Genomic DNA, 20,447 nt, shown 5'->3' with positions numbered 1-20,447 from the left:
ATATGCTTGTCTATAAACTGATGTCCTCCTCTCACTCTAATATAATTAGTAAGCAATATTTTTGTTTCATATGGCAATCATAAATGAATGAGGCTTTGCCGCTCTTGCAGTTTGCTGCTACTTTCAGTCTTGCAGTACAAAGCAGGCTAATGCTAAATTCTACAACACATTTTCCCACTCTTCATGGTTGCCTAATTTGTTTAAAGTGGAACTGCCCAACTGAATAAACTAAAAACTAGATTGTTCCAGTCCAAAAACATAAACCTGAGCAATACACCAGTATATTGGAGTTTATCTCCAATATTATCCACCACTGTCTGCAATGTGCTAACATCCTTTTTCCAAATAATCTTTCATATATAAGCACACAGAACTCTGATTTACAAGATTACCACAGAGATACTGAATTCATTTGGGGCACCAAGCCACAATTGAAACTATTGTATGGTCAATTGCTTTTCTGTAGTATTTTTTTGTAGCTGAACTTTTTAAATTGAATATTTAAAAAGCAGTTCCAGAAAAGATGGAAAGTTTGGTTATTTTAGCCTAGCACCTTCCTCTTCATGTTAGAGCCATTTGCAAAATTATGGCTACCTTACATGTTTATAATTACACTCTTCCATAGATTTCTCTTTAAATATCTGATCATCCTTCTACCATTACACTTTCACACAGTAATTATAGGTGATTTACAATTTTACCATTTCAAAACTAAAGTCCCAGGTCTTTGTTTCAGTGGTCAATGTGTTGCAGTTAACAATATGAGGAAGGAAAGGCTATGTTGATGAGAATCAACGAATTCTTGCAAATGTAGAGCCCTTGTTTGGAACAGGGTAGAATAAAAATTATTTCCAGGCTAAAGTTTCCAGAATAAACTTTAGTTTCTAGGATAGGGATAAGAGGGGCTCACAATGAAGGAAAGTACTTGGAAAATCTCAAGAGCTAACAAAAAGAGAAAGCAAAATATAGGGTAAGAAAAAGACACCAGGCCTGGGATATTGGTACAACAGCAGGACTGTCTTGTCTTTTAATACACTTAAAGTTGCAATGCATTGGATGCAACAATGCAGCTGTATTATTGTACTGAACTAGAAGGCCTAACCTTAACCCCCAGAACTGTGGTAGCATTTGCTCCACAGGCTGAGACAGCTGCATAAAGCCGAAATCAAATCTTTGAGCGATGAGAGATCCATGGCAGGTCAGGACGGTGCAAGTCATTACACGATTCAGCTGTATCTAGAAAGCCATCCAATAATTTCTACAGACTGCATGGCATTTTAAGCCAAGGAAGAAGATTTGGGACACTAACAGTTAATTCATTGTTGTTATCTTAAAGCTTGCACTTTCGTCATTTTTGACCGAGGGACCCCTCAAAGCCTCACTGAGGCACAGTTTTTCTCTTGATAGTACAGACGACGTACTGTTCAAATATATCAGTGGGCAGATGAGAATGATTAAGAAACCTGATATGTGGATGTTGGGTCTGACAAAGAGAGCATTTCAAAGCAAAACTAGCACCAAACCAAAACAATATGTCAGAAACCTAGGTCAGCTGTATAATCACTCCAAGCTATTTCCTCACTCTTGTGTCACAGCAGTGATGTTCCTGGGCAGTTATTTCCCAATATTACATTCCTGGACCTATTGTTCCAATACACAAAACTAGCTATTGCAACAATACCTTTGGACATTGTTTCCCAAACTTGTGTCTCCAGCTGTTCTCATCATCCCTGACCACTGGTCTTGCTAGCTAGCGAAGATGGAAGTTGTAGTCCAGAAACAGGTGGAGACACAAGTTTGGGAAACCCTGCCTTAGGATAAAAGGGCAACATCATACACCTTCTATATCATCACAGTATGCATAGCCAAAACATGTCTAGTTGCTGTTTCTTTTCTGGGAGAATTGCGTATCTCCAAAAATCTCCAGTTGTGTAATGCTTCCTGGCAAAATAGTCCTTTGGAGGTTAATGAATGCTCTTTTTGATTATGCATTGCCTAACTTTTCCAGCAGAGTTGTGAGGAACAAGCAACACCCCATTAGCATGGGATTCCCAGATGTCTATTATTTGGCAATTTGATGATCTCGACATGTTTGCTCACTTGATACTGTAGCTTCCATTGCTTATAAGCTCCTAAATTCCATTTTGTAAAGAGGTTGGTGCTATTGTGTAATGGGCACAAGTGTTGTCACATACAGGAAGCAAGTTTGTGAATTCTGACTATATTACAACTCAAAACTACTTGGAATTCATAAAACTGAAATGTTGTTAAATTTGTTCCTTACTCAGCTCTGGTGTTGTTCTAATTCCTGTTCAACCTGATCCAGAACTAATAATTTTATTTTCTCCTTGCTGCGAATGGGCTGCTCTGTTAGCAAATGCCTCCCTGACTAGCTTTTTACAAGCTCGGTCTTTCAGAAATTGACAAAGGTTGCACATAACCCTGGGACAAACCATGGTTTAGCATGAATGAGAAGACTGACCTCTGCCCGGGTCCTGCTGCCGACACACTACTCGAGGTTACCCCATGGTTTGTTTTCAAGGGACATCTGAACCTAAGCTTGTGGTTTGTCTTCCTCCTGACAAGCCAAGGTTTGTTCTTAGTTTACCATTTGTGGTTTTTCTGGGGTTCAATAATAACAGCAAGATAAACCATGGTAGTACAGCAAGACCAGGGGAGGAGAGCAGCAGCCATAATCTTTTCTCCAGTAACATGCATATTTGTTCATTCACTCAGTCTAAGCCATAATCTGCCTCAATGTTAAATGTGAACTTTTTGTCAGCACTGCAGGGGACAGATAGTGCCCCCCCCCTTTCCTAACCATGGATCTTTAAGCTTTAAAAAGAGGTGGAGCAGAAAGACTTTTGACTCACTTCCGGATGCCTATTTAAGACATGTTGTGCCAGAGCTGATCCAGGGCCAGGGAACATGTGGCCAATACCATTTCAAAATGTCCCAAAACAAAAGAACCTGACAGTATTAATGCAAAACTTGGATCCTGCTTTGTATTCCCATTTTAGGCAGGTGGGATAGGAATGCAACTATCTAAGTAATCTGCTATTTTGCCATATTTACCTTCTCTGAAGTACTCTAAAGGTAAAGGTAAAGGGACCCCTGACCATTAGGTCCAGTCGTGACCGACTCTGGGGTTCAAACCGCCGACCTTCTGATCATCAAGTCCTAGGCTCTGTGGTTTAACCCACAGCGCCACCCGCGCCCCCAGAAGTACAGTGGTGCCTCGCAAGACGAAAAGAATCCGTTCCGGGAGTCTTTTCGTCTTGCGGTTTTTTCGTCTTGCGAAGCAAGGCCATTGACGGAGTAGCGCTATTAGTGCTATTGGCTAAAAAAGGGCTAAAAACGGCTTTTTTAGGGGGGGGATTAGCGGTTTTGCTGCTAAAATACTTTTAGCAGCTTAGCGATTCAGAATAAGGGGTTTTGGAGCAAAAAAAAAAAAAATCGTTTTTTTTCGTCATTTTTCGTCTTGCGAAGCAAGCCCATAGGGAAATTCGTCTTGTGAAGCGCCTCTGCAGACGGAAAACCCTTTCGTCTTGCGGGTTTTCCGTCTTGCGAGGCATTCGTCTTGCGGGGCACCACTGTACTCTAACTTTATTTTAATATGAGTGTTGCTTTTAAAGGCTATCAGCTCATCCCCACCTTTTACAAGAGAAATTACCTAGATAATTTGTTACACACTTCATGTGAAACCCTTTTCATGTGTGAAACCCTTTCCAGCAAAGTGTGTAACAAATTATCTAGGCAGACTCTCTTGTAAAATGAGAAGCGAGAATCTTGAGTGGGTCAAGCAAGTCTTCAAGAAGTTATTCCCCCATAGCTGATGTTTATTTTATTTTTTGGGTGCCCAAGCTGGACCTAAAAACGTAACAATGGAAATTAAGAAACCAACCCTTGCCAGCAAATTAAAATCCAGTAATGGCTTGGAATGAGTGCTTTATTATGATGCAAATGAAGCCTGGTTAAAAAGCAGTACAAAAGGGCTAGCAAATCCTATGACAGATAATTTTACCCTGCATTCCTCTTCAAGTCTGCAAACCAACGATGCACAACAAATAAAAATCAGTGTTGCTAATGCGAGACAAATATCTTGAATTGTTTACTGGTTTTTTTTTGCTCACGGCACACATCCCTTTGCACTAAATTGTGCTCTTTTCACTGAAAATGGTGGACCACATCTACAGGAAGTATACATACGATGCTTAAGTCAGAGCAAAAACATTGGGCAGTATTCACTGCAGCATGATGCACAAGCAGAAATACTTGTGCTGACGGAGCAAACTCCCCTCTCGTCTCCGCAACATGTTTTTTTCTGGGGGTTCTCCTGACCCTCTGAAGCAGATTGAGGGGAGGTGAAGGGAGAGGTGGAAAAGCCCCATTGTGCTAGTGGGAATCCTATCCACTGTCTTTCTTTTCTCTCAAACTAGACTGTATGGAAGAATGGCAGATGAAGGTGATGGACTATATGGAATTAGCGGAAATGACCGGCAGAATCCGAGACCAGGGAGAAGAGCTGGTGGAGGAAGATTGGAAGAAATTTAAAGACTATTTACAGAAATATTATAAAATTAATGAATGTTAGAATGATGTTGGATTGAGGTTAAAGGGTTATTAGTAATAATGTGGTGAAGGAATATGGAAAAATGGAAGGTTAAAAGACGAAAAACCAAAGGTATAATATACTAAGATAAAGATAAGGATAAGGTAGAGGGAAGGGATTTGCTGACTAAATAATTGAACTGGAATACAGAGAGGGGAGGCGTGGGGAAGTCCGGGAAACAAGCAAATGCAAGAAATACTATGAAAATTGAATTGTTTTTATTTGTTTTTATTTTTCTATGTTTCTTTTTCTTCTTTTATGTGAAAATCTTAATAAAAATATTATGGGGGGAAAAATAGACTGTATGTCAGCAAAATAAATCTCTGTTTTACTGTTTCTGAGCAGAACTTCATGCCATTCATATTTATTTAGAAAACGTATACCCTGTTCTTCAAATGCATTTGCATCAGTTAGGATGGCTTACAACAAATAAAAACACAATGAATTAAATAAGAGAGTTGAAAAACATTCAGAAATGAGTGTGTGCCACAAGACATTCTGCCTAGAGAAAAAAAGGATGGGGAGAACAGGAAAGCTTTAACCAGTTGTTGGAAAACAGTAAGATGGGACCAAATGAATCTCATAGAGTAATGTAGTTCTCAACTTGGTCATGGTCAATGAGAAAGCCCATCTCTTGTCCCAGCCAACAGTGACTCAGTCTATGATGGACACAGAAGAAGGGCCTCTCCAATAGATCTTTGGGAGCAGCAGGAAGATACAGGAGGAGACCAGCTCCTTGAGTATCCTGCAACCAAGCCATTTAGGGCTTTAATGATAGTCAACATTAAGATTGTGCTCAGAAACGGGTTGGCAACCAGTTGGCAACCCTTGCATAATAGGGGGTAATATTATCCCATGAGCTTGTTATTCAGTTTGGGCCAACTGAAATATCTGAAGACTTTCAAAGGTAGTCCATGCAGAGTGCATTCCTCTAATGTAAGTAAGGTACATGTTTCTGGGTCTTTTCAGGAATTGGTGCTGGTGGCACAGCAGCCTAAGCTGAGCAGAGCTATTCCAGGCCACAGCCTCTATCTGGACATCCAGAGAGGTGTTCCTTTTACCCACTCAACAGCCTCAAACAAACTACCAATTTTCACTGTTTGACTGTTAAAGCCTCACTTATTTGACAGCTATCTTACAACAGTGCCTTTTATCTTTTTACCGATTAAATTGTTTGAAGCCTTGAGAGCAAATACCATTTCAGCGGCTGAACAATCACTTACCTGTGCCTTTGCCAATTTCTTTTCCAACGAATCCCTTTCTCGTTCGGTTTGCTGTAGGCGTTTGTTAAGTTCCACTATGTCTCCTTTCAGAGATGCCAGTGCTGCTAAGTGGAGCTGTAACACAAAAACAAAGTGCAGCTAAAATTAAACGTAATCTACAAAATGCACCACTTCCTTATATGTATTCTGGAGCAGTATTGATGATACAAGTGTCTGAAGCAGGGTGTGATGTTTCACACTTCAGAATTTGCAAATCAAAAAGTAGGACAAGCTATTATATGCTTTCATTTGGGACATTTCCAGCTTTACTGCTGAATACATTTGCTTATCAGAACATACACCATAAAAAACTTAAATGCAATGGAGTCTAATATAATTGGAAGTTCCAGTGCATTACTCTTTTAGTGTGACTTTAAATGCAGAATTCTACGTTACCGAAGACTTCATATACTTTGGTTCACTTTTATGCCATTTAAGTCTCCCAGCAGTCTGTTGTCTGAAGAATTCCTCTTCAAAACCTCATCTTCAGCTGACACAACTAGAGCTAACCATATCAGACTGTTCTAACTCACTTATCTTCCACTTTCTCTCTTTCCCTTTTAAACCCTCTTCTTATGTAAGAATCTTTCAATCTCTTGTGCTTGTGAAAATTGAATAGTCACCTCAGAGTACCCTTGAATTATTATTTTTGGTTGCATGCTAAGAGTGCTACTTAAATGGTATGAAAAATACATATATATAAATGTCTGGATAAAGCAGTTCTCCACAAAATATGGAACAAAGCCATAATCTTAACCCTTATCCATTTAGCTTGAATACCCAATGCTCTCTTAATCTGAACCTAACATACACATCACTTCCTATTTTTTAAAGGTTCTGTCCGAAGCATATAAACTCTGGCCTTTTTCTGAGTTTATTTCAAATTAATTCTGACTTTTCAGCATTCTGTTAGGCTATGAAATGCCTAGTCTACCCTTCAGTATATTATTTTGCTAGCTGCAAGCATTTGCACAACACTCCATGCAGACTCAGGAGCAAAAACCTTGCTCACGTCACACCAGCTTGACCGGACCATCAACCAAACATGGCCATCAGCTTTGGCTTGGTCAACCACAATTACCATTTATAAGACTTAACATATTCTTTATATCCTTAAAATATTTGGTATTTGGGTGCACGTGAGGATTATATGAATGAACCAAAATACTATCTTAGAGAAAAATAATATTAGTCATAGCACAGGGTTTTAACTTGCAACTTTGGTCAGTTTACAGATATAAAAACTCGAGGGAAACACACATTTCCCTCCACAGCTTCAAAATTCCCAGGAATGTTATATCTCTAGTACAGACTCTTATACTAGAGTCCACATTCCCAGCATGTTTAGTTCTGTCTCAGATACGTTTACGCTGGCTTGGACCTATCCACAGAACGGAAGATGGCTGGATTCTGAAGGATGTGTTCTATGGGGAGCTGGCTTCAGCTACCAGGCCCATTGGCAGACCAACTCTGCATTACAAAGATAAACCCCACAGCGTGGGAATCCCTTGCAGATGACAGCAGCCCCTGGAGACAGTCAGGTTGTGTATCCACAGCCGTGACCAGAGGAGAAATGACGGCTGGGAGGAGCACAACTGGATGCCTTAATCTGCCCCAGCTGCACCAAAACATGTCTCTCCCATATCGGTCTCTACGATCTTCCAACGGTTTGGCTTCACCCCCAAAGAGCACTCCTCTACCGTCTTTTCCGAAACAGATGGATGCCAACAAGTACAGACTCTACTGATACTGTCCACATGTAAAAATAGATACCTCAATCCAAAAGCTCCCAAACAGAGGACATACATGTTTTATCTGAGGGGAATTGTGTCCCATCAGACACAGAAGAGCTCTCTCCGGCTAGCTAGTAATAAAACTTAACTACAGGTTGCATGACTTGCATGAAGCTGCTACAATTAGCTTTTAATGAGCTGCGTTGTTTTCAAGCTATGCCCTTGGCCATCCTAGATGGACGATTTAACAGGGTACCATACGAAGACAGGCTTTTGCACATGTGGGCAACCGCAGGTGGAAGACATCTTGCGCTATTTACTATATTGCCCACTATACATTGGACTTAGGAGGTGGTTTCTCACCTTACTGTCCATACAGGAAAAATTTCTCTCCCTGGCAGATGTAAACACTAATAAAGTCTCCCTTTTTGCTTTGGCAGCCAGAACGATTAGAAAGGAGACCCTGAACAACGTATCAGTGTAAGGGAGACACAGAGATCTAAACAGAGACCATTATTTGTGGCGTGATACCCATTTTGCTTGTATTCATTTTTGATTCAGATTTGTCATGGCCAAAGGCTAGTACAATAAAGTTATTTGGATTGGATTGGACTAGCTAGTAGTCTTGTATACCTCTAATCCAGTTTATTACCACATAAAGGCTCTGCTACTCGTAAGATTATTTTTTTTCATCAGATCTACCTGTCTCATCTGATATTATTTCTCCATTCTGCCTGTTCACATTGCCTGTATAGTTTCTGTAGGCACTCAGTTCCCATTTACTCACTGCATGCTGCTTCTGAATCTGACTCTAACTGTATAAATGGCCCAGATTTGACCGATGTGTCAGTCTTACCTATCCATTGGCAGAGGTTCTAACAAAATATAACACAAAGTACTGTGTCTCCCGGAAGAAACATGAACTTTTTAACTGTGGGGCAGAAGAATAAGAATAACCTGTGCTCCTATGCCCTGGAATATGTTCAACTCAGATCTGGCATCACAACCAACACCACCATATATTTCTTATAGCTATGTTTCTACAAGAATGACAAAGGAAATACAAAGAGGAAAATATAAAATAATCCAATTCTTCTCTTTGTATTCATGAACTAAATCTAAAACCATTTTCTCTCAGGAAACAACATTTACTGGAAAGCATAACAAGGGCATGTTTTGTTTAGCTGTCAAGCTACTGGTTTCTAAGATAAATATATCTTGCAAATCTCCCATGCCACACAGCTTCTAAGTCATGGTGAATGATGATACTTCCATTTTTTTAAAACCATTATCTGTTTGAATTGAATTTAATGACAAAACCAACCAGCGACCTGAATACCAATTTCAATGTATGTGGTAGCAAAAACACTGAAATTACTGTGTTGCATAGAAAGTTAGCAGAAGTCTTATAGTAGCACATTCGGCAACATTTCTGTGGGCTTAACCGGCATTGTGAAAAGGTCAGTTTTGATTTCAAGACGGGGTGTGTGTGTGTGTGTGTGTGACAAATCTGAGTTACATTTTCTGCAGGCAAAGTGGATGTCCTAAAAGACCTGTATTGCTGCATTGTTCAAAATTGGATTTCATGATACAATTTGCTGGGTAACTTCAAATATCGCAGAAGCAAGGTAGGACTGAAGCAGTCAGTCAGCCTGGGAAATAATGGCATCTGAAATATTTTGTTGAGATGACGTCTTCCCTCAACTTTAAAAATAAAGTCTAAGAAATATAGGGCAATCACAGTAAAAACAGGACCACAAAGTCAGTTAGCATAGTACCTATATATAGAGACCAAAAGCATAGTAATTACAAATGGCAAAAGCGTGCATTTGACTTAGACTCGCAAAGGACACACACAATCCTTCTCTATACACACAAGTTGCTTAGCTTGTATCTCAGCCTCACAGAATTGCTCAACTGATCTCAGAACCCCTGTAAAGTTTCAATGCGTTAGTATTTCACAAGACTATATGCAAGGCAGTCAAGCAGAAAGAGCAAAAATACTGTAAGCGCCACAGATTTCTACAGCAGCATGTCTTTATTAGCCAGAGGGTCTTTTAGCAGTAGTGGTAATTGCTAATGACAGAATAACCTTCAATGTTAGTCCATGGCTATTCATTTTAAAGTTTTTTTGTTGCACACCTTGAAGACTAGCTTATTTGAAGAGCCTGGGTTTCCATAGTCTACGCTCCATTTCATCAAAAGCTGCAACCAATTTCACAACCAGCATTTAATAGCTTATTATTTCAGTTTAAAAGAAAAATACTCTGCGGAATCTTTATCCTAAAGCAGAATTTCATTTCTTCAATCAAGTTTTACCATGAGAAAGCAAATAACAGGCAATTAAATTTTGTTATCATTTGCTATCCTGTCACTTCACCATCCATCTACCTGAACCAGGGGTCAGCAACCTTTTTCAGCTGTGGGCCGGTCCACCGTCCCTCAGACCATGCATGTGGTGGGCCGGACTATATTTTTTTTAAAAAATATGAACAAATTCCTATGCCCCACAAACAACCCAGAGATGCATTGTAAATAAAAGAACACATTTTACTCATGTAAAAACACCAGGCAGGCCCCACAAATAACCCAGAGATGCATTTTAAATAAAAGGACACATTCTACTCATGTAAAAACACGCTGATTCCTGGACCGCCCGTGGGCCGGATTGAGAAGGTGATTGGGCCACATCCGGCCCACAGGCCTTAGGCCGCCTACCCCTGACCTGAACTAACTTTGGACATAATATTCCTGGGTGTTTTTTACTGCCAGACTTCTTTGCATTTTTAAACAGGAACTGGTCTAGTCTATGTTGACTACTAATATGTACAGTTAACAAGATATATCAATGCCCACAAGCTGGAATCTTCTGGTAGTGAATTCCTTAATTTAACTAAGTGCTGTGTGAAGAAATGCTTCTTCTTCCCCTGTCCTGCAAACAGCACCATTCAACTTCATTGGATAACTCATGAGTTCCAGTATTATAAGAGGGTTCTCCATCTCCTCTTTTGGCCCACAGTGCATTATTTTATTACAACTCTGTCATGTTCCCTCTTTCTTCTAAACTAAAAAGCTCCAAATTTTGTAACCTTTCTTTGTAGAGAAGTTGCTCCATTGGGCTGTCTTTTTCTAGGTCCCTCCCACCTCTACGATATTCTTAGCCAGGTATGGGTAGAACTGTACACAACATTTCAAATACGGATGAACCGGAGAGTCATTATGTCATTATGATATTGTCAGCTTAATCCCTAATCATGGCGATTCCTAACAAGGAATTTGCCTTTTTCACAGCTGCTGTTAAGTGCATAATGAATAGTATCACTCCATGACTACTTTTGCAAATTGGTCTTTTCCTGGGGGGGGGGGGGGGTAACAGAAGGCACCAGATCCTTGTTCGGATAATACCATTCCTTTTGAGACTCGATCTATCAGGACTTTGTTCTTTAGTCACAGTAAGACAGGTATCAGCTCTGAAAATGTAGAGGAAAACCTGTGGTTTTACTACTGTTCCACAAAGGCGTCATGATGTTTCTAGTGTCTGTGCTCAGTTTCAATTTCAGCAGTCGACCTTCTCCCCACCCCAAATGATGGCTCTATTGCAAAGAGACACATTTCTTTAAAGTGATTGAGCTATACATTAATGGTTTGCTCAGACACTTTCTCAATTTTGTACCTTTTTCTAAAGCTAATATTACACAAAGACACACTTTTACGACACAAGTGATGAAATGAATGTAATCAAAGTCCATTTCAGCAAATATACTGACAAGATGGGAATGGGAAACCTAAAGGGTAAGCCATCTTCTAGAATTAGTGACTTGACAACTCAGAATTCCCCAAGACAGTCTTGCTGTTTGATTCCTAAAAGCATGAACCTGGAATGCTGCAACCAATTGGCCCTTTTAAGCATCCATCTGAGAAAAAAGCAAGAATTGCTTTTAAAAGGCATCATTACATTGCTGGTGATTTCCGGGGGGGGGGGGGGGGAGCAGAGGACTTCACTAAACTGTTACTTTTGTGAGAATCTAGGATAAAAAGGTAGAAACACCAACAGATTCAAAATTACAGCTCTCCCCCTGTAGCTGAACGAACTAAAGTAGCTACCATCGGATTTGTTCCACGTATATACGTGAGAATAGCTATATAGAAGATGTAGAAGGAATCATTTGAACCCAAGTCAAGATACTTGGTTAGCATGCATCTTACAAGACATTTTGAAACGCACCTAAATTCTCGAAGTGCAAGAATGATCAACCAATGCAGAAAGCCTCTAATACTGCAAATGCGCAGGCCCTCCTCCCCGCCTATCATAACCGTGAATATTTCGCTAGCGCATATATCAAAATCAAACTTCTCTAGCTAGAAAATTCGAGTTCTACAATAAAAATGATCTATATAGATTCACTTATGTGTACCTGTGGACACTGCCTCTCATCCTAACCTACCTCACAGAACTGTTGTACAGATAAAAGGGGCAGACTTAAGTGTACGTTCCTGAGCTTCTTGGAGAAGTTGAACGCTTCGTGAGAAGAACATTTTGGCTCCCAAACGCCGCAAACCCGGAAGTGAATGTTCCAGTTTGCGAACGTTTTTTGGAACCCAAACGTCTGCTGCAGCTTCCGATTGGCTGCAGGAGCTTTCTGCAGCCAATCAGAACTTCTGGAATGGATTCCGATCGATTTCCGAGGTACAACTATAAATGCACTCAGGCCCTGTGCAGAGCCTGTCTGAGGCCCAGGGTGGGAGTCTTGTTCTTGGCATGACAGCTTAAGTCCAGCAATACCCTGGCGAGGCCCCCTGGCCAGCTTAGCCTTCTGAGGCCTGGGACAAATGTACCTGGATGACGAACACCCTGTGCGGGTCTGCATGCATTGTTATGTCCTCCTTCCATAATTCAGGCTGCAGTGATTTTTTTGGGAGGATGGATAGCCTTGTGGCTTAATCTCAAAATGGCAAATTCCAATCCAGAAATTGTATGTGCATACATGACAAGACTACCAAATTACAGTGGTACCTTGGGTTAAGAACTTAACTCTGTTCTCATCCTGAAGCAAGTTCTTAACCTGAGGTACTATTTCTGGGTTAGCGGAGTCTGCAACCTGAAGCGTATGTAACCTGAAGAATATTTAACCCGAGGTACCACTGTACTCAACCTGAGTGCATGTAGTTGCATTTGCTCACATAAACTCCTTGCTGTTTTTTCTTTCCTCTCCTCCTCAACACCAGTCCACTCTTTCTCCCATTATCAAAATTTGTAAGCTTCACTGGGAAAGTGACTTTTTTTTATATCTGAAGTTACTCTTTATACTAGGATAAAGCATCATGCATTATGACTACACTATACAGATAGAGAACTTTTGGTAGGAGCATACAAAAGTATACACACAAAATAGAGATGCAAAAACTAGGTTTGCTGCTCCAGTACAAATGTTTTGCAGTATGTTGCAGAAAGTTCATACGTTTTCAGTAAAAACAAGTTGCAAGAACTGATCTGTCTGGATGAACAGAACATACTTCTCCCAAAAAGCAAGCCGAGTCCAGTGTTCTCACACTCTCTTTACTTCTAAGTAGAAACAAATGGGTGAAGACCAAATAACACAAACCTCTGGGCAATAGTCTGCCCTTGCAATGGTATCAAAATTAAAAATTGATTTCCTCCTTACGGCTTGCTGAGTCTTTCTGATCTGATCACAGTACTCTTACCAAAAGCCAACAGATAAAAGGAGAGCCAGACATTCATACCCCTGTTCTAAAAGCATTTGATTCAAGCAGAACCCATACTGACCTCGAAATAACTTCTGGCTTCGGGAATGGATTGCAAGGCAGCCTCAGTGAAGGGTTGTGCTAAACAGCCAGCTCTTTCCTTCCATCCCTGCTCAACCCTGCACTCCACCCAGTCTAAACAGCACCGTGACAAAACAGAAATGCAACAAACACCCTGCGCTAATTTGTTTTCCCCACAGAACAGGTTTTCAAGATTGCATCAACCGCTGGATCAAGAAGCTTCTCCAACGTTTTAGAAGTAGTAAAAAATATAATGGAGTCAAGCGACACACTCTCTCAGACTACTGCATCCACAGTGTCCAAATACATTTTTTTAGAGGGGAAAAGACTGGTGGATAGATAGGTAGAGCAACTGCAGTCCCTTAGGACTGGTCTGGAAGCTGCAGCTGGTGCAGAACAATGCAGTCAAGCTGCTGAGCGAACAGAACTGGCCACTGATCAGCTATCTGCTCACATTCAAGGTTTTGTTAACATTTAAAGCCCTGAGCAACTTAGAACCAGGTTACTTGAAAGACCACTTGCTCCTGTGGATCTGGGGAAATTTTACTCATGGCACTGCATTGTACAGAATATCATAGCGCAGTGACCTAAGAATGGAGATTTTCTACTGTAGCTCCTGTTCTGCAGAATGACCTTCTCTCTGGCATTCATGAAGCAGCAACCACCAGTTGCTTCAGATGCCTTCTAAGACATCTTACCTTCTAAGCCTTATGAGGAACGATTGAAGGAGATGGGTATGTTTAGCCAAGAAAAAGATGAGACTGAGATGTGATAGCCATCTTCAAATATCTAAAGGGGCTGTCACATGGAAGAGGGCACAAGCTTGTTTTCTCCTGCTCTAGACAGTGGAACTCAAACCAATGGCTTCAAGTTATAAGAAAGGAGACTCTGACCAAACATCTGGAAGAACTTTCTGACAGCAAGAGATGTTCAACAGTGGAACCATCTCCCTCGGGAGGCTTGTGGATTCTACTTCCTTGGAGGTTTTTAAGCAGAGGCTGGACTAGATGAGCCTTGGGATCCCTTCCAACTCTACAATTCTATTATTCTAAGAGGCATCATTCTGTCCAGGAGTTCCCCAATTCCCTGTTTTGTGTGTGTGAATCCCCGAATATGCTTTTTATTTGCTTTTGTATGTTTTTATACTGTTTTGTTGTCAGGATTTTTAAAAACATTTTAATGAATATTGTTTTTACATTGTACATAGCATACACCTCTTAGGTATTTTCGAAATATTAAGCAGTTTAGAGGCACTTTTAAATAAATACAACAAAATTGGAAAGAGGGATGTAGGCACATTTTCCAAGCAACCCTTTTTTTTAAGAGTCAAAAGAACAAGTATCCTATACTTGAAACTAGGTTTTCCAAACACCAGGTTTTACAGTGATTTTTAACATGTCAACAATAAAAAAATACAGCAGAATGTGCATTACAGGGTACAGAATCTTGTTTGTTTTTTCAGCTTGTAACTCTAGCAATGTGAAATGAAACTGTGGACTGAACTCCAAAACATATATACATTTTCAGTAGATAGGTGCGTAATTTAGCTTGCCCATCTGCTATTCCTACCCCGCAAACGCCAGAAGCATTGACTGGGGTGGAATGTGCTCAGAGCAATTCCAAAGAGGAAGCTGCTTTCAAGAATAAAAAAGGAAGCAGTCTCCCTTGCTCACCTCACGGGAGAACAAGTTGCCATGGAAAAGTTTTGAAGAGTTGGGGTGGGGGGGAGGTCAGAGAAGGAAGGGGCCTGAGGTACGTCATTCACATCTGATTGGCTCATTTGTTTTTTATAAAATAAAACTTTTGAAATGGGAAATTTCTTTTCTGAAGTGCTCGTTTTCCTCATGAAGTTGACCTATATGAGCCAAATATTCACTGCAACTGGGCACAGAACAGTCATCTCTCGTGACAATTCATAATTTAGGATGCAGGTCACATAAAGGGGCAGAGTCAATGCAGGAGCAGATGGAATTGTGTAATAAGCTTGTTCACAAGCTAGTAACTTCCGAGTCACTCCAGAGCAGGTTTCAGTGTGTCAGCGAAATAAAGTTAAATCATTCAGAAGCACATACAATATTTATACCTTCTGTTCTTCTTGCATTGAGAAATGCAACTTACTAAGCATCACCTTGAAAATGTACAGCAGAGCTTTCCAAACTGTGTCGTGACACGTTAGTGTGTCGGCTGCAGTGTGTGGGTGTGCCGCGTGAACGCTCCCCACGCTCTTATAAGGGGTTAGTTTAACCTCTGGTTTACTAGTAAAACTGAATTTTTAGGATGCACATCTAAGAAGTGTGCCACTAACATGAAAAGTTTAGAAAGCTCTGGTGTACAGGCTTAAAATAGTATGGAGGTTGTGTTGTTGCTGCTGCGTTTGCCTCCAGAAAACACCTCCTGAGTCCTGTTCCAAAAGATTAAGCCTTCTTCCCCCATTCCATAACCTTATTTGAGTAAGTATCATTGCTTCCTTACTGAACAAAACTCCTCCCTGCCCAAGGATAGGCGAAATCAACATGCAACTTTAATTGGCTTTCATACTATTGTTATGCTGTACTATAACAAGACAATTAAGAAACTCTGCATTATTATGGTGCCAATATCAATTGTCACTATAAGTAAAGGCTGGCTCACACCATAAGGTTCTTATCCATGCAAGCAGGAAATTCTAGCCACCCTTGCAATGTCTGTGACAGATGTACTACTGGGGTTGGGGAGAAGAAGTATTCCACAGATTGCAGAAAATACAGCCAGGCCATGTCTATCACTACAACACAAAATCACATTTTCTTCTACTCCCGTGACTGCCTTTAACAGGACCAACACTCAAACTGTGTTTTTTTCCCCTTTGCCTATAATCACCCTAAGGAAATTCTAACTTGCTTAGATTTCATTGTGTCAGCATAAGAACCAGTAAAGGAAACTGGGAATTCTAGGTCATCCATATCACACACTGGTCCAGGCCCAGTATCACAGCGTAACCATGGTTTGCTTTGCAGTTCTGTCCCTCTCATTCTGGTTTATAAAAAACCATAGTCTGTTGTTTGCATCCAATTTAGGCAAATCAGTTTTTAATTTTAACATGATGCCCAACCCCTGCAATAGATCCTTTTGAAATTAAAGTACCGTATTTTTCGCCCTATAGGACACACTTTTCCCCCTCCAAAAATGAAGGGAAAATGTGTGTGTGTGTCCTATGGGGCGAATGCAGGCTTTCGCTGAAGCCTGGAGAGCGAGAGGGGTCGGTGCGCACCGACCCCTCTCGCTCTCCAGGCTTCAGGAAGCTCTGCGCAACCCTCGGGAGACCGGCGCCACTTCACGCCAGTCTCCTGAGGGTTGCGCTGAGCTGCCTGCAGTCCCGGGCTGTGCAGAGCTGCCTGCATTCCGAAGCCCGGGGCGCGCTGAAGAGCGCGCCCGCGCTTTGCGCAGCTCTCCGCAAGCCTGGGGAAACTGGCGTGACTTCCCGCCGGGCTCCCTAGGCTTGCGGATAGCAGGTTGTTCTCGGGGCTGGGGTCGGGGGAAGCTCGGGCTTCCCCCACGCCAGCCCCGCGCCTGGAGGGGGGGAATAATTTTTTCCCCTTTATTCCCCCCCCCAAAAAAAACTAGGTGCATCCTATGGGGCGGTGCGCCCTATGGGGCGAAAAATACGGTATTTTGAAAACTGTTGGCATAAATCAAAGTAATTTTATAATGGCTCTATTCAGGCACCATGCCAGGTTTGTCTGCTTTTGCTTTCTGTCTGGTTCACACTCCAGTCTCTAGAAGCGGTGGCTACAGAGGTCGGGCAACAGTTTTAATGAGGGTAAATCAATTCAGATATGACATCATGGCTTGCAAACGAACTTCAAAACAAGGTTTTGTACTGTAAGCTGAGATATTGCAATAATTCATAGTTAAGCTTTATGGTTGAGAGAAAAGGTGAATAGGAGGCAAAATGACAGAAGTGTTTAAAATTATGCACAACATGGAAGGAGAGGGGTAGAGGTAAGTTTGTCTCCCTAGAACTAGAACTCAGGAACAAACAATGAAGCTGAATGTTGAACGACTGAAGACAGACAAAAAAAGTATGCTGTGCATAGCTGACCTATGTTACTGTATTATTCCATGTATAAGACTTGGTTTCCCCCCTAAAAAAATAATGTCAAAAATTAGGGGGCGTCTTATGTTGTTGTTGTTTAGTAGTTTAGTCATGTCCGACTCTTCGTGACCCCACGGACCAGAGCACACCAGGCACTCCTGTCTTCCACTGCCTCCCGCAGTTTGGTCAAACTCATGCTGGTAGCCTCGAGAACACTACCCAACCATCTCGTCCTCTGTCGTTCCCTTCTACTTGTGCCCTCCATCTTTCCTAACATCACAGTCTTTTCCAGAGAGTCTTCTCTTCTCATGAGGTGGCCAAAGTATTAGAGCCTCAGCTTCAGGATCTGTCCTTCCAGTGAGCACTCAGGGCTGATTTCCTTAAGTCCATGGGACTCTCAAGAGTCTCCTCCAGCACCATAATTCAAAAGCATCAATTCTTCGGCGATCAGCCTTCTTATACATGGGGCCATCTCCCCCCATTTTCTTAAATCTGCGCCCCCCCCCAAATAGGGGGCATCTTATACATGTGGACATCTTATAGATGGAAAAATACAATAATTGGCCACCAACCTGGATAGTTTTAAGAGAGGATTAGACAAATTCATGGAATAAGGGTATCAATAGCTACCTGGTAGCTATGTTCTTCCTCCACGGCTGGAGCAGTATGCTTCTGAATACCAGTTGTTGCAAACCGCAGGAGAGGAGAGTGCTCTGACATTCAGGTCCTGCTTGCAGGCTTCCCATAGACACCTGGCTTGCTACTATGAAAACTGGATGCTTTGGCCTAATCCAGCAGGCTCTTACATTGCATTGAACTGACCCAATGTTTTGCACAGATTCATATTCAGAATGTAAACCACAAAGAAACAGAAGTTTTCCTTGGAAACATGGGACTAAGCTCCAAATGAGAAAAGCTTTTAACAGCAGATGTTGGGTAGGGGGATGACTCCAAGGAGTGGAGAAAGGTAAAATGAATGACCCCAATATATTTCCCCATTTGCTTCTCCAACTTTCTGCCACAGTACATCAAAGTCCTGCATAAGCATCGTTGAAATCCTTATTCACCTACCAACAATTTTGGTCAATCTTTGCTCCTCCAAAATAGTTTTTTCCTGAAGTTGTTCCTGCTGTTGGAAACCTTGTTCCCAGAGCAATTTTCCTGTAGAAGATTGCTTTGCATTTCCCAAGCTTCTACATGTCACACAAGGGAAATAACTGATCCCATGCATGCTTAGAGCACAGGTCCCCCCCACCCAGCTAACTATGAATTATACTAATGTTCTTATCGGCAGAAGCAAGTTTTCACATTTGAGTAAGAAGACTAAATGGAGTGGGAAGAATTCTTAACATGAGTGGCTTCTCTGCTTTTGCTCACCATATTCAGTCATTGCATCACACACAACAATCATTTAATAAGCCAAATATAGTCATGGACCACTTAAGGGTTTAATGGGCCAAAGTAGTAAAAAGATGAAAAAGTCAATGTAAGTCACCACTTGTAAATTATGGGCAGGGTGATATATGTTAGCACATGCCTCTCAACACTGCAAAATGTCTGCATCCTTGCTATGACCTCTCACTACATTAGAAAGACCCCTTAAGAAACATGGTTATGTGCTCACAGTCATTGACATGGCTGTAAATCTAAGTAATGTTACAGGCACATAAATCTTGAGTTCTGCAGGCTGCCCATATAGGGCCGTAAATCTTAACAAGAGAAGCACACTGCAACACCTCTTTATCTGCTCCTGAGTATTCTGTTCATATGAACTGCTGTGAAAGAAAAACAACCATAAGCTGCCCAACTGCGAGGAAATTATTTATTGTCTTGCCCTATGAACCTTTCTTCTCCATGTCAATTTATTAACAGGTGTGTCAAGCTGGAAACCTAAAGGTATGCTGCATTCTGTTCTCAGCACTGCAGACGACTGACCGACTGGTTCCTTATATGCTTCTACATCAGCACAATAAAATCTCATTTAGCCTTCTGGAATCACTGCAGCCCTCAACTTATGAAATCTGACATATCTAGAATCTGGCTGAACAGCAATAGGAAGTAGGCTGACATGCTGACGACACTGTTATGAAGGCTTCTAGAAATAGGAGTCTTACAAATTCGAATTCATTGCGTTACATGTGGTGGCTATCCCTGAGTCACATACCGCTCAATCCTATTCATGTCTATTAAGAAACTTACTCCCAAATGAGTGAGTTTAGGATTGCAAACTTAGCCTATTCCATGTCATTGGATAGCTGACTGTGATTTAGAGTTTTTTAAAAATGCAAGCTTCTGCTCCCCTTTCACTGGTCCTCAGTATCCTCACCTAACACCCAGATGGGTGGTCTCTGGTGCAAAAAGTGCTGTAAGCTCCCTAAATCAGGAATGGAAAACATATAGCCCTCCACAACTGGTCATGCTGACTGGTACTGATGGGAATTGCAATTGAAGAGTATATAGGGAAGACCAAAGGCCAGTAAAGTGAAGCATCAGCACAATACATACATACAAAACCAACTTTCATAGTTTGGATTATTCAATAGAGGAGAACATCCAAACAGACATGTGATATGTCTGGATAAGCTTCCTAGAATAAAACAAACCAACAAAATGCTTTTAGCATGCTTCTAAAACAATATAGTGAGGATGTATGGCTAATATGAATAGGCTGGAAGGTTCAAAGCACAGATGTTACCACATTAAAAGACAGGTTCCTCACATATGCAGAATGAACATTATACGGCACTCACACAAGGGCAAGTCCTGCAGATTGAAGGATTGGGGAGGCACATATGGGGTGACGCGACCCTTAAGTTAAACTGTTAAGAATTCTATACAGTGGTACCTCAGGTTAAGTACTTAATTCATTCCGGAGGTCTGTACTTAATCTGAAACTGTTCTTAACCTGAAGCACCACTTTAACTAATGGCTGCCGCACCGCAAGAGCCCAATTTCTGTTCTCATCCTGAAGCAAAGTTCTT

General features: G+C 41.3%; 1 protein-coding gene across 7 annotated transcripts in view; it reads right to left on the bottom strand.

Moving 5' to 3' along the window:
- Positions 1-20,447, bottom strand: part of MCC (MCC regulator of WNT signaling pathway) — a 204,968-nt gene that overhangs the window by 70,043 nt on the left and 114,478 nt on the right. For all 7 annotated transcript variants that reach the window (XR_014503049.1, XM_083403790.1, XM_083403794.1 and 4 more), the window contains one exon: positions 5,836-5,949. Coding sequence is in view for 6 of the 7 variants with exons in the window: in XM_083403790.1 (XP_083259916.1) it covers positions 5,836-5,949 (114 nt within the window). In the remaining variant the exon portion in view is untranslated. The remainder of the gene's footprint in view (positions 1-5,835; positions 5,950-20,447) is intronic.

Source organism: Podarcis tiliguerta (assembly GCF_965153285.1).
Source record: "Podarcis tiliguerta genome assembly, chromosome: 11".
NCBI classification, from domain to species: Eukaryota; Metazoa; Chordata; class Lepidosauria; order Squamata; family Lacertidae; genus Podarcis; species Podarcis tiliguerta.
Note: the sequence above shows the minus strand (reverse complement) of the source record. Positions and strands in the feature narration are given on the sequence as shown.